This window comes from Pan paniscus, chromosome 7, assembly GCF_029289425.2.
Source record: "Pan paniscus chromosome 7, NHGRI_mPanPan1-v2.0_pri, whole genome shotgun sequence".
Taxonomy (NCBI): Eukaryota; Metazoa; Chordata; class Mammalia; order Primates; family Hominidae; genus Pan; species Pan paniscus.
The window spans coordinates 115,057,884-115,070,750 of record NC_073256.2 but is presented as its reverse complement, the minus strand read 5'-3'; the positions used below and the strand labels follow the sequence as shown (position 1 = coordinate 115,070,750).

Here is a 12,867-nt window from a genome sequence, read left to right as displayed (position 1 = left end):
ACATGGTAAATTACATCAATCACATTTTAATACTTTTTTTTTTGGACTCTCTCAACTGTTGTTTGCTCAATTGTCGGTACAGATAGGTAGGATTCCAGTCTGGAGAAACCCCTAAACCACTACACCCTGCCTCAGAGTAGGGAAGAATTTTCAGTATGTATGTGGAGACAGGCTGGATTAGGGAGCCTTTTGAGTGGCTTCTCTAGGATATCTTTCTTGCTAACATGAGCAAGGTTCCCCTCCAGGCCTGATAAAGCCTGAAGAGGTTAGTTATTTCCCTACTAGTTCTGGAAGCATCTTATTCATGCCACCATAGGAGGCTGTCTTCCCCTGCTCCTCCCTGAATCACCACCTAGATTTTAGTGCTTTCTGAGTTGATGATGGAAACCAGTTCCTGTTCAGGTGCCAGAAACTTTTTTTTTTTGAGATTGAGTCTCGCTCTTTCATGCTGGAGTGCAGTGGTGCGATCTCGGCTCACTGCAACCTCCACCCCCCGGGTTCAAGCGATTCTCTTCCTCAACCTCCTGAGTAGCTGGGATTACAGGCGCCCACTACCACACCCATCTACTTTTTGCAAATTTTGTAGAGATGGGGTTTCACCATATTGGCCAGGCTGGTCTCAAACTCCTGACCTCAGGTGATTCACCTGCCTCAGCCTCCCAAAGTGCTAGGATTACAGGCGTGAGCCACCGTGCCAGAAACTGTTTTTATGTCACATAAAGATCTATGAAACAAGGTAAAAGGTAATTAAAATACTTTGTGACAGAGTTTGCACCTCATGCATGTGAAAGAGAATGTAATTAATTTTATCATTTATATAGCTGCCTTTTTTTTTTTTTTTTTGAGACGGAGTCTCCTTCTGTTGCCCAGGCTGGAGTGCAGTGGCACGATCTTGGCTTTGCAAACTCCGTCTCCTGGGTTCAAATGATTCTCCGCCTTAGCCTCCTGAGTAGCTGGGATTACAGGAGCCCACCACCACACCCAGCTAATTTTTTTTTTTTTTGTATTTTTAGTAAAGATGGGGTTTCACCCTCTTGGCCAGGCTGGTCTTGAACTCCTGACCTCGTGATCCACCTGCCTCAGCCTCCCAAAGTGCTGGGATTACAGACGTGAGCCACTGCACCCGGCCAGCTGCCATCTCTTAAAACAAAATCCAAGTCCTAGCTCTTGAGCCATAAAGAAGAAATAGAGGTATCTCTATACTGGATCCACCTCAACTTAGCAATGCATCTCTGCATCTCCACAATGTCATTCTCCTCAAAACATCTGCTGTCTTTAACATCTGGCATAGGTGGTAGGATGGGGAGATACTAGGCTGCAGAAATAAAATCCAACGTTTGACATAGCCAACAGAATTTTGAGATAAAGAAATGGTGAGGTAGAGTTGAGAGAGTTCAATTATATTGTTGAGCACAGACCATTTGGCACATTCTAAAATTAGATTCCCTATCAAATTCTCCTTTGTGGTACCTTTACAAAATGCTGACACCTTAGGAATCCTCCAACACCTATGTAAAGCTAACAGAATAAAGTTATTTGAAGAAATTCATCCTTGGCTCTTTAGCTATTATCTACCCCCATATTGAAGCAAATAAAAAACAATGCTATCCATTTGCTGAATTTATTTAAACAAGTCAATTTAGAAATACCATAGAATTAAACAAAACTTCTGACATGTAAACATACTGCCATGTTCCTGAAACAGATGTTAACACCTGATAAAAGTTAATAATCTCTTGTTAGGAAAGCTGTCCATTAATAAGGCCAGTCTTCAGCAAAACTAAAACCATTTTGTTTGTTTAGCTTTCCTAGTCTGACAACGCAATACTGTTGAACCACAGTCAAATATAATGACAACATTGGATGGATAGATCAGTACCATTGGTTACAGCTGTTAAACAGGTTCGTTCTTGGCGCCACATAAAAACAAGCCAATCACATCGAATAAATCATGGCTTTTTTTTCTTTATCACAATTCACTAAGTGATGTTAATTATGGTCCTTGTCAAACACGTTTGGTAAAGGCTATTTACAGTGTACATGGCTGAGCATGCACTATTTATAGTTACAAAGATACCTGCCAGTTTATTACAATAGAATTACACAGTGCCTGAAAATGGTGAAACATCTCACACATCATTTAAATCAATATAATTTCAAGCAGGAAACGTTCCTTATTTGACCACAATTGCAATAATTACATGAAAATTCTTATAAAAACATGAATCCCCTTCAAGAAATTGATGCATATTCTACGCACTACAGGTTAAGGCAGTAAAAAAATGTATTCCTGATAACTGGAGGTCTTGACAATGTCAATTAAAGCTGTCTGACTCTAGTTTTTCATTCTCCATCATATACCAAAAGTTTGTGAATGATTTCATTTTTAAATCAAAAAAGTATTAGTAACTAAGAAGAGTTGAAGCTGGAAAAAAGTAATTGCTAGGGAAGGGAAAAATGTAAATTGGATTTTGCCTGAAAGTTTTCAAATCATAAACAATAGCATTATTTATGAGTCTAAGCCTTAAATGTATAAAACAAATACATATAGTTCACTTTTCTTAATTTAAAATATACTGTACTTTGAACAATTCAAGTAATGTAAGACTATCAAAAATAACTTCATAAGCCATACACAAGTGTCAACTGCATTTTCAGTATTTTAAGAACTTTTTAAAAATTGTAAACTAAACCATGACAGTTTAGTTAAACAAATGATAAATGACTTTTTATTTGCACTTGTGATTTCTTTAATACAAATTGCTACCAACAAATATGTAAAGATATGGCAGGTTATGCATTTGATCAAAGCACTTTGATTTAAGCATAAAACAGATTCAAATGGTACAAGTTCTGTGCATAAGATCCAAGGAATTGCTTACTAATCTGTAGGCAACCCTCTTTCTAATCAGAATCCTTTATTCCTCGGCTGCAGATGAGATAGGGCACAATCTGTTGTAAACAGGGCACTGTTGTTAAACCAGGATAATATTCTTAAATTAAGATCGTTCTTGTTCTATTAAAAAGACTTTCCCAAGTGTCTTCCATCACTGAGTATATTCTGCTGACCTCTTAATTTCATAAATTAACTTTCTTTTGATTCCATTTTTATGGTGGTTGTGTCCGCAGTTTTGTTTTAAAAATTGGTTTAAATTTATATAAAACTCTGTACATGTTCACAAATTATTGCATAAACAGCATAATCTTCAAGACAGTGTTTGCAAACACATGTCCAATTCAGGAAAAAAAATTTCACGTTTCTCGTCTGGCTTTTTTCTTCTTTTTTATTTGTTTGGGAGATTCCCAGCTAGTTTCAGACTTGGCTAAAAAAGAAAAGGGGGGAAAACGAAGAAAAAAATTAGGAGGATGGTAAATACCGTTACGTCTCAATAATATAAAAGTAGTAACTATGAAACAATGTTTTTAAATACTCAAATTTTATGTTTAAGTTTTCAAGCCCTCGTTATATATTTTAAGTTATTCTATGTCTTCTTCCCTCCTTTCCTTTCAATGGTATTATTAGGTTGAACTATATGGAACTGCTGATATTCAACCAGTTTTGACCCAAAAAAACTGTTATTTAATATGGCTCAACCTAACTAATAAAAGAGAAAAATGGGTAAAATGGATACTAAAGGTAGCTGAAGAGAGTAAAGGAGTAAAAAAAGCATAGAATAATTTGTAGCCTCAAGAACATGTGCAGAGAAAAAGGGAGAGGGACCACATAGACAAGCAGGCAGGCATGAAAGTTCCCCCTCTCTGTTCTCAGCAATGTATTCTCTCCTTCAGAAATAGATAAGATAGATTGATCATTTATTTATTGAGTCTTGCTCTGTCACCCAGGCTGGAGTGCAATGGCGCAATCTTGGCTCACTACAACCTCCGCCTCCCGCGTTCAAGCGATTCTCCTGCCTCAGCCTCCCGAGTAGCTGCGATTACAGATGTTCGGCCAGCACACCCAGCTAATTTTTGTATTTTTAGTAGAGACGGGGTTTCGCCATGTTGGCCACGCTGGTCTTGAACTTCTGACCTCAAGTGATCCACCCGCCTCAGCCTCCCAAAGTGCTGGGATTACAGGTGTGAGGCACGGCACCCAGCCTCCTTCAGTTATTTTAACAACTTGGCCTTCACAACTTAAGTAGACAAACGTCCAAAAAATTTAGCATTTTCTCTTTTTTTTTGAGACAGAGTCTTGCTCTGTCGCCCAGGCTGGAGTGCAGTGGCATGATCTCGGCTCACTGCAAGCTCCGCCTCCCGGGTTCACGCCATTCTCCTGCCTCAGCCTCCCGAGTAGCTGGGACTACAGGTGCCCGCCACCACGCCCAGCTAATTTGTTGTATTTTTAGTAGAGACGGGGTTTCACCATGTTAGCCAGGATGGTCTCGATCTCCTGACCTAGTGATCCGCCCGCCTCAGCCTCTCAAAGTGCTGGGATTACAGGCGTGAGCCACCGCACCCGGCGGAATTTAGCATTTTCAAAGGAAGAAAGGGTTACTCTTATTAATCCATTAGACTTTTTTTTTCTGAGACAGAGTCTCACTCTGTTGCCCAGGCTGGAGTGCAGTGGCGCGATTTTGGCTCACTGCAAGCTCTGCCTCCCGGGTTCACGCCATTCTCCTGCCTCAGCCTCCCGAGTAGCTGGGACTACAGGCACCCGCCACCACACCTGGCTAATTTTTTGTATTTTTAGTAGAGACGGGGTTTCACCATGTTAGCCAGGATGGTCTTGATGTCCTGACCTCGTGATCTGCCCACCTCGGCCTCCCAAAGTGCTGGGATTACAGGCGTGAGCCACTGCGCCTGGCCTCCACTAGACTTTTAAGATCAGAACCTTAACACATGAAAAATGTAAACAGTACAAAGGAACAAAAAATGAGGATTACTTACTCTGTGAAGGAGGCACACTATTTTGCTTGGTATTTGACTTGGATTTATCTGTCTCTTGTAGTATTGGCGGCACTTGGGAAGAGCTCTTGTCAGAATCACTTTTTGATAAGATTACAGATGGCTCGGTAGAAGTAGCAGGTGGAAGAGTCTTGATAGGCTATTTTAGGAAAAAATCATCTCAGGTTTTTTGGTGAAATTTTCAAATAAAGTTTAAATATCACAGTAATACCAAGAGGTGGTTTAGCAGCAATTCAACACTAATATGGTTTCCAGATAAACAATGTAACTCATACCTGCCCTCTAGTGATACAGCCAAATCAATCATCACCTACAACATTTATGAATATATGTTGAGATAAAAATGAAGGTATGAAATGATAAAATGTCTACTGAATTTCAAATAGAAATGAATAATTTTTCATTAGCTTTTTTTTTGAGGTGGAGTCTCGCTCTGTTGCCCAGGATGGAGTGCAGTGGCACAATCTTGGCTCACTGCAACCTCCGCCTCCCGGGTTCAAATGATTCTCCTGCCTCAGCCTCCTGAGTAGCTGGACTACAGGCATGTGCCACCACGCCCGGCTAATTTTTTTTGTGTTTTTAGTAGAGACAAGGTTTCACTGTGTTAGCCAGGATGGTCTCGATCTCTTGACTTCGTGATCTGCCTGCCTCAGCCTCCCAAAGTGCTGGGATTACAGGCATGAGCAACCACGCCCGGCCTTTTATATTCTTAAGTTTCATATAAATAAGATGATTTTATGCTTTTCTTTTTTGAGACAGAGTATCGCTCTATGGCCTAGCCTAGAGTGCAGAGGCACAAAACAGCTCACTGCAGCCTTGACCTCCTGGGCTCAAGCAATCCTCCCACTTCAACCTCCTGAGTAGCTGGGATTATAGGCGTGAACCACTGAGAATGGCTGATTTTATACTTGTTAGTGATTCATTGGTTGTTGTCCATTTCCACCAACTCAGAACGCTTCAACAATTTTTGTGAAAAACAGAAGGAAAATAGCTAACTTCTGAACTACCAGTAGATGACAACTCCTAATCTCCTTCCCAACAGGTAAGAATTTCTCAAATAGCAGCAGCAACAGCTTCTGTTTCCTACAAGCACACTGTGGTTACCAGTCCTACTGACTCAAGCAACTGGTAACACTCAGGTACAAATTTTCAGTGTTTTATCCAGTCTGGTAGTGAAATTAGAATGCTTAAGGCAGAGCCTAGATTCTTGAGCCTTACTTCTCTACAGCCTGGAAGCAGAAAGGAGGTAAACTAACTGATTTGCCTCACTGAAGCATATCCATTAATAAATGATCAGGACCTGGTAATGATAAGAACGTCAGTAATTTGGAGTGCCTTCGGGTTATGAGAGATGAGTAGATCATTTCACCTATTAGCTCTATCTGTGATCATTATCCTGAACATAGAAAGAAGGGTAAGTAATGCTTCTCTTGCCCCTATTCTTCCAGGGCCCATAGATTCGAGAAAGCAAAATGGGATAAGGATACAAGAGGAAATGGTGTGAGCCCAAGTAATTACTAGGATTCCTTCTTCCTATTCCAGGTATCTGAAGTTGTATTTTTGTGTGTGTGTGTGACAGGGTCTCACTCTGTCACCCAGGCTGGAGTGTAGTGGTGTGATCTTCATTCACTGCAACCTCCACCTCCTGGGCTCACATGATCCTCCCACCTCAGTCCCCCAAGTACCTGGGACCACAGGTGCACACCACCACATCCAGTTACTTTTTTGTATTTTTGGTAGAGACGGGGGTTTCATCATTCTGCCCAGCTGGTCTTGAACTCCTGAGCTCAAGTGATCTACCCATCTCAACCTCCCAAAGTGCTGGGATTACAGGCGTGAGCCACCGTGGCTGGCCCTGAGGTTGTATTTATGTTGCCTAGTTTCTTTACCTTTCTTAGTGTTCCCTGTATTTATTTCATATCCAGAAGTTTTATTGTTACTTATTTTTAATCTCCTTTTCCCCTTTGTTCTCTCACTTATCTACATTAAGTCACAGAACGGATCAAATCTTCTTCATAAGATGGCTTCTGAAAATGATTTAATATAAAAATATCAAACAGAGGCCAGGCGTGGTGGCTCATGCCTGTAATCCCAGTACTTTGGGAGGCTGAGGCAGGTGGATCACTTGAGGTCAGGAGTTTGAGACTAGCCTGGCCAACAAGGTGAAACCCCATCTCTACTAAAAATACAAAAATTAGCCAGGGGTGGTGGCGTGCACCTGTAATCCCAGCTACTTGGGAGGCTGAGGTAGGAAAATCGCCTGAACCCAGGAGGTAGAGGTTGCAGCGAGCCGAGATTGCGGATTGCGTCACTGCACTCCAGCCTGGGCAATAGAGCAAGACTCTGTCTCAAAAAAAAAAAAAAAAAAAAGTCAAATAGACCCTTTGCTATTTATTATACACACACACATAAATAAATAAATAAATATATATATATATATATATATTCTTCTTTACAAAGTCTCACTTTGTCACCCAGGCTGGAGTGCAGTGGCGCAATTACAGCTGACTGCAGCCTCGACCTCCTGGGCTCAAGTGGTCTTCCCACTCAGTCTCCCGAGTAGCTGGGACTACAAGCACACACCACTACACCCAGCTAATTTTTGTGCTTTTTGTAAATACTGAGTCTAGCCATGTTGCCCAGGCTGGTCTCAAACTCCTGGACTCAAGCGATCCTCCTGCCTTGGCCTCCCGAAGTGTTGGGATTACAGGCCTGAGCCACTGCACCTGGTTGCTTATTTATGAGATGGAGTCTCACTTTGTTGCCCAGGCTGGAGTGCAGTGGCGTGATCTTGGCTCACTGCAACCTCCGCCTCCTGGGTTCAAGTGATTCTCCTGCCTCAGCCTCTTGGGTAGCTGGGATTACAGGTACCTGCCACCACACCTGGCCAATTTTTGTATTTTTAGTAGAGACAGGGTTTCACCATATTGGCCAGGCTGGTCTCAAACTCCTGACCTTGTGATCCACCCACCTCGGCCTCCCAAAGTGCTGGGATTACAGGCGTGAGCCACCACACCCAGCCCTGAATTTATATGATGTAATTAATTTACCCAATTAGAAATCAGATTTTGTGTCACCAACCTAGGCCTTTTGTAAAATGGTCCCTTCTGCCATACAGATACTTTCCATAGAAGGCACATCATTCAAGAGCCTATAACCAAGTTTTAAACAAATGTTCCATTTTGGGAGGCTGAACCATAGTCATATTATGTACATATATTGGGGGAAAATGAAACCACTCATATTTTCTCTATGTCTAAGCTGTCTATCCCTTGTATGCCTAGATATTTAGCAGGAGAAAATACAGTACAGTGTGGTTCTTGATTTCACTACTGATAGTTATATGACTCTGGGCAAGTTATTCAACTTCTCTAGCTTCATTTATAAAATGCGTCTCACCTTTCTCTTGGGATTGTTTTGAAGACTAAATTAGTCATTATATTTTAAATGCTTAGCACAGTGCTTAAAACATTATTTATGATAAAATACTTGAGTCAACAAAACTTTATTATTCTTTTTTTTTTTTGAGACAGTGTCTTGCTCTGTTGCCTAGGCCGGAGTGCAGTGGAGTGATCTCGGCTCACTGCACCCTCCGCCTCTCAGGTTCAAGCGATTCTCCTGCCTCAGCCTCCGAAGTAGCTGGGGTTACAGGCTCCTGTCACCGTGCCCGGCTAATTTTTGTATTTTTAGTAGAGACGGGGTTTCACTATGTTGGCCAGGCTGCTCTTGAACTCCTGACCTCATGACCTGCCCGCCTTGGCCTCTCAAAGTGCTGGGATTACAGGCGTAAGCCACCGCGCCCGGCAACTTTATTATTCTTAAAAATTACCTGGCTATTTTTGACGAGTACTTCGGCTGGATCACTAGTGCTTATGGTCTTCAAGGAAAAAGCTTTCTCCTGTTTTGGACGGGTTTTAGAGGTATTCATTGGAAGCTCTTCTCTAATCTCTTTTTCTAATTCTTCTGTGTCCTATAGAGAAAAATAACCTATTAGATTATATAAAGCATTCATTCTTCATTAATTAAAATCTATGGTGGTGTATGGCTGTAATCCCAGCACTCTGGGAGGCGGAGGTGGGTAATTGCTTGAGCTCAGGAATTTGAGACCAGCCTGGGCAACATGGTGAAACCCTGTCTCTACAAAAATACAAAAATTAGTTACATGTGGTGGTGTATACATGTAGTCCCAGTTACTCAGGAGGCTGAGCAGGGAGGACTACTTGAGCCTGAGAGATGGAGGCTGCAGTGGACTGTGATCACACCACTGTACTCCAGGCTGGGTGACTCTGTCTCAAAAAAAAAAAAAAACCCAAAACTACAAAACTACAAAAATTAGCCAGGCATGGTGGTGCATGCCTTTAATCCCAGCTACTCGGGAGGAGGTATGAGAATTGCTTGAGCCTGGGAGGTGAAGGTTGCAGTGAGCCAAGATCGCACCATTGCACTCCAGCCTGGGCAACAGAGGAAAACTCTGTCTCAAAAAAAAAAAAAAAAAAACCCACAAAAAACACTTCACTTAACAACTTCAAGGAATAAAATGTTTATACATAAGTTAATTTTCTAGATAAATCAAGCTTACATAGTAGAAAGGGTATAGACAGAAAATTCCAATTTTGGCCATGCCACAGTCTAGCTACAAAATCTCAGGGATAGCTGGGTGCAGTGGCTCACGCCTGTAATCCCAGCACTTTGGGAGGCTGAGGCAGGCAGATCACCTGAGGTCAGGAGTTCGAGACCAGCCTGGCCAACATGGTGAAACCCTGTCTGTAATAAAAATACAAAAATTAGCTGGGTGTGGTGGCGCACGCCTGTAATCCCAGCTATTTGGGAGGCTGAGGCATGACAATTACTTGAACCTGGAAGGCGGAGTTTGCAGATCTCGCCACTGCACTCCAGCCTGGGCAACATGGTGAAACCCTATCTCTACTAAAAATACAAAAATTAGGCCGGGTGCGGTGGCTCATGCCTGTAATCCCAGCACTTTGGGAGGCTAAGGTGGGTGGATCACTTGAGGTCAGGAGTTCAAGACCAGTCTGGCCAACATGGTGAAACCCTGTTTCTACTAAAAATACAAAAATTATCTGGTAATGGTGGTACACGCCTGTAATCCCAGCTACTTGGGAGGCTGATACATGATACTTGCTTGAACCTGGGAGGTGAAGGTTGCAGTGAGCCAAGATCGCGCCACTGCACTCCAGCCTGGGTGACAGAGTGAGACCTTGTCTCAAAAACAAACAAACAAACAAACAATCTCAGGGACAAGTCATTTAGTTTCCCTAAACCTGTTTCCTCAACTGTAAAGTAAAATTTGCCCTAATAATTTCTAAAAACTCACATAAGCTTTAAGATTTCCATTTTTGGGGGGGGGGGCATAAAAATTTATTATACATAAAGAATATCACCACTAACAAACGCAGACAGGCTAGGACACCATGGCACAGGGTGGAGGATGGCTAGCTCTTTGGAAAGTGAAAGGTTTGGGTGGCGTGGGCCTCATGCCACTATGATTAGTCAGGAGACAGGAGGGCACATGCCAAACACCACAGGACATCAGGGCAGCAAGATTTCCATTCTTAGACTTTCAAACTTTTATGAAGTTTCGGCAAAATAATTCTAGAGCACATTATATGCTTAGTAAATTATATGTAAAGTAAACAAGAACTAGAATATATTAAATAGAAGGATTACTGTATTTTTCTTTGGCAAATGCATCCATATAAAATGGCCGTTCTTTTTAACAAATGGCTAAGATGATCTTAATGTTCTTCTGACACTGATGTTCTATTTTATGATAGTTATTCAGTATAGTAGTGGGTTTAGATAGTCAAAATTTTCTATATATTTAGGCTGAGCAGGTAGCTTTGGAAGTATGTGGGTGAAGTCTGTAATCTTACAAAGTTTTTCAAAGTTTTGCAATCTTACAAAGTCAGAAGACATCAATTTATTTCCATCCTAAGTTGAACTCAACAGTGAAAGACCCCATCAGCCACACACGAACACCAAAAAGGACTTTGGGTTTGGTGCGGTAGCTTGCATCTGTAATCCCAGCACTTTGGGAGCCAAGGCAGGAGGACTGTTTGAGCCCAGGAGTTTGGGATAGCCTGGGTAACATAGGGAAACTCTGTCTCTACAAAAAAATAAAAAAACTGTAGTACTAGTTACTTGGGAGGCTGAAGCAGGAGGATCCATCCCTTCAGCCCAGGAGGTCGAGGCTGCAGTGAGCTGTGATGGAGCCACTGCATTCCAGCCTCACCACAGAGTGGAATGTCTCAAAAAACAAACAAACAAAACAAAACAAAAAGAGAAAAAACAATATAATTTTTTTTTGAGACAGAGTCTCACTCTCTTGCCCAGGCTGGAGTGTAGTGGCACAATCTTGGCTCACTGCAACCTGCGATTCTCCTGCCTCAACTTCACAAGTAGCTGGGACTACAGGCGCCAGCTACCACGTGCGGCTAATTTTTGTATTTTCAGTAGAGACGGGGTTTCACCATGTTGGCCAGGATGGTCTCAAACTCCTGACCTTGTGATCCACCCGCCTCGGCCTCACAAGTGCTGGGATTACAGGCATGAGCCACCGCACCCGGCCTAACTTTTTTTTTCTTTCTTTTTTTTTTAAGATGGAGTTTCACTCTTGTTGCCCAGGCTGGAGTGGAATGGCACGATCTTGGCTCACTGCAATCTCCGCCTCCCGGGTTCAAGTGATTCTCCTGCCTCAGCCTCCTGAGTAGCTGGGATTACAGGTGCATGCAACCATGCCCAGTTAATGCTGTATTTTTAGCAGAGACGGGGTTTCTCCATGTTGGTCAGGTTGGTCTCGAACTCCCAACCTCAGGTGATACAACCGCCGTGGCCTCCCAAAGTGCTGGGATTATAGGCGTGAGCCACCGCGCCCAACCATAACCTTTTATTAATAGGATATATGTGCTATGTACTCAGCATAGAACTTCATGGATATCAAATTCTCAAAACAACCTATGCAATTATGTAACTTGTGCAAGGTAAAAAAAAAAATGACAGAACAAGATTCAGAATATAGATCTGACTCTAAACCTAGAATACTTATTCATTATATTTTTAAAAACACAGTGAACATTTTAAAAAGGATAATCAGAATACCAAAGAAACAGTCACATGTTAATGACCTTTGCCAATACGTTAAACATTTCAGAATACATCTATCCTACAAAATTTATTTTAAAAGGAGCTCAACTAATCCACAATCCACTAAATCATTATTAGTAAATACTCAAAGTCAAAGAAATTCAAGAAAAACTTGGCTAAAATGGTTTTCAGGTAGTATTACTAACAAAGGATAGATGTAACATTTCTCATCTACCAGCTCCAGCTAACAAGAAAAGCATACCTATTATAGTGTTAGTTTGTTCATATCCACTGATCTTAGCTATGCTACAACCTTAATGCCCATTCATTTTGACTACTGAAAAAGCAAGCAAGTATTGATAATAAGCTTGTATCATTTATGAGGGTTTGTGCTTCCCACAATAAAAAATAACTGAATACATATTTCCTTAAAAAGCCATGTAGAAACTTCTTTCAAAAACAGTAAGTGGCTGGGCGTGGTGGCTCACACCTGTAATCCCAGCACTTTGGGAGGCTGAGGCAGGAAGATCACTCGAGGCCAGATCACTTGAGACCAGCCTGGCCAACATGGTGAAATCCCCTCTCTACTAAAAATGCAAAAATTAGCTGGGTGTGGTGGCTCATGCCTGTAATTCCAGCTACTTGGAAGGCTCAGGCAGGAGAATCACTTGAACCTGGGAGAGGGAGGTTACAGTGAGGTGAGACTGTGCCACTGCACTCCAGCCGGGGTGACAGAGTGAGACTCTGTCTCAAAAATAAATAAATAAGGCTGGGCACGGCGGTTCATGCCTGTAATCCCAGCACTTTGGGAGGCTGAGTTGGGCCGATCACTTGAGACCACCCTGGCTAACATGGCGA

The 12,867-nt window shown here is 42.0% G+C and overlaps 1 protein-coding gene across 12 annotated transcripts in view; it reads right to left on the bottom strand.

Moving 5' to 3' along the window:
* Window positions 1-1,607: 1,607 nt before the first annotated feature.
* Window positions 1,608-12,867, bottom strand: part of MTDH (metadherin) — an 82,601-nt gene continuing 71,341 nt past the window's right edge. For 8 of the 12 annotated variants that reach the window (XM_034966390.3, XM_003821685.7, XM_034966394.3 and 5 more), the window contains 3 exons: window positions 8,735-8,875; window positions 4,888-5,044; window positions 1,608-3,323 (listed from right to left, as the gene is read on the bottom strand). In XM_034966390.3, the coding sequence (XP_034822281.1) occupies window positions 3,253-3,323; window positions 4,888-5,044; window positions 8,735-8,875 (369 nt within the window). In that variant the 3' untranslated portion in view covers window positions 1,608-3,252. The remainder of the gene's footprint in view (window positions 3,324-4,887; window positions 5,045-8,734; window positions 8,876-12,867) is intronic. The other 4 variants (XM_034966392.3, XM_055116764.2, XM_055116765.2 and 1 more) reach the window with 1 other exon arrangement.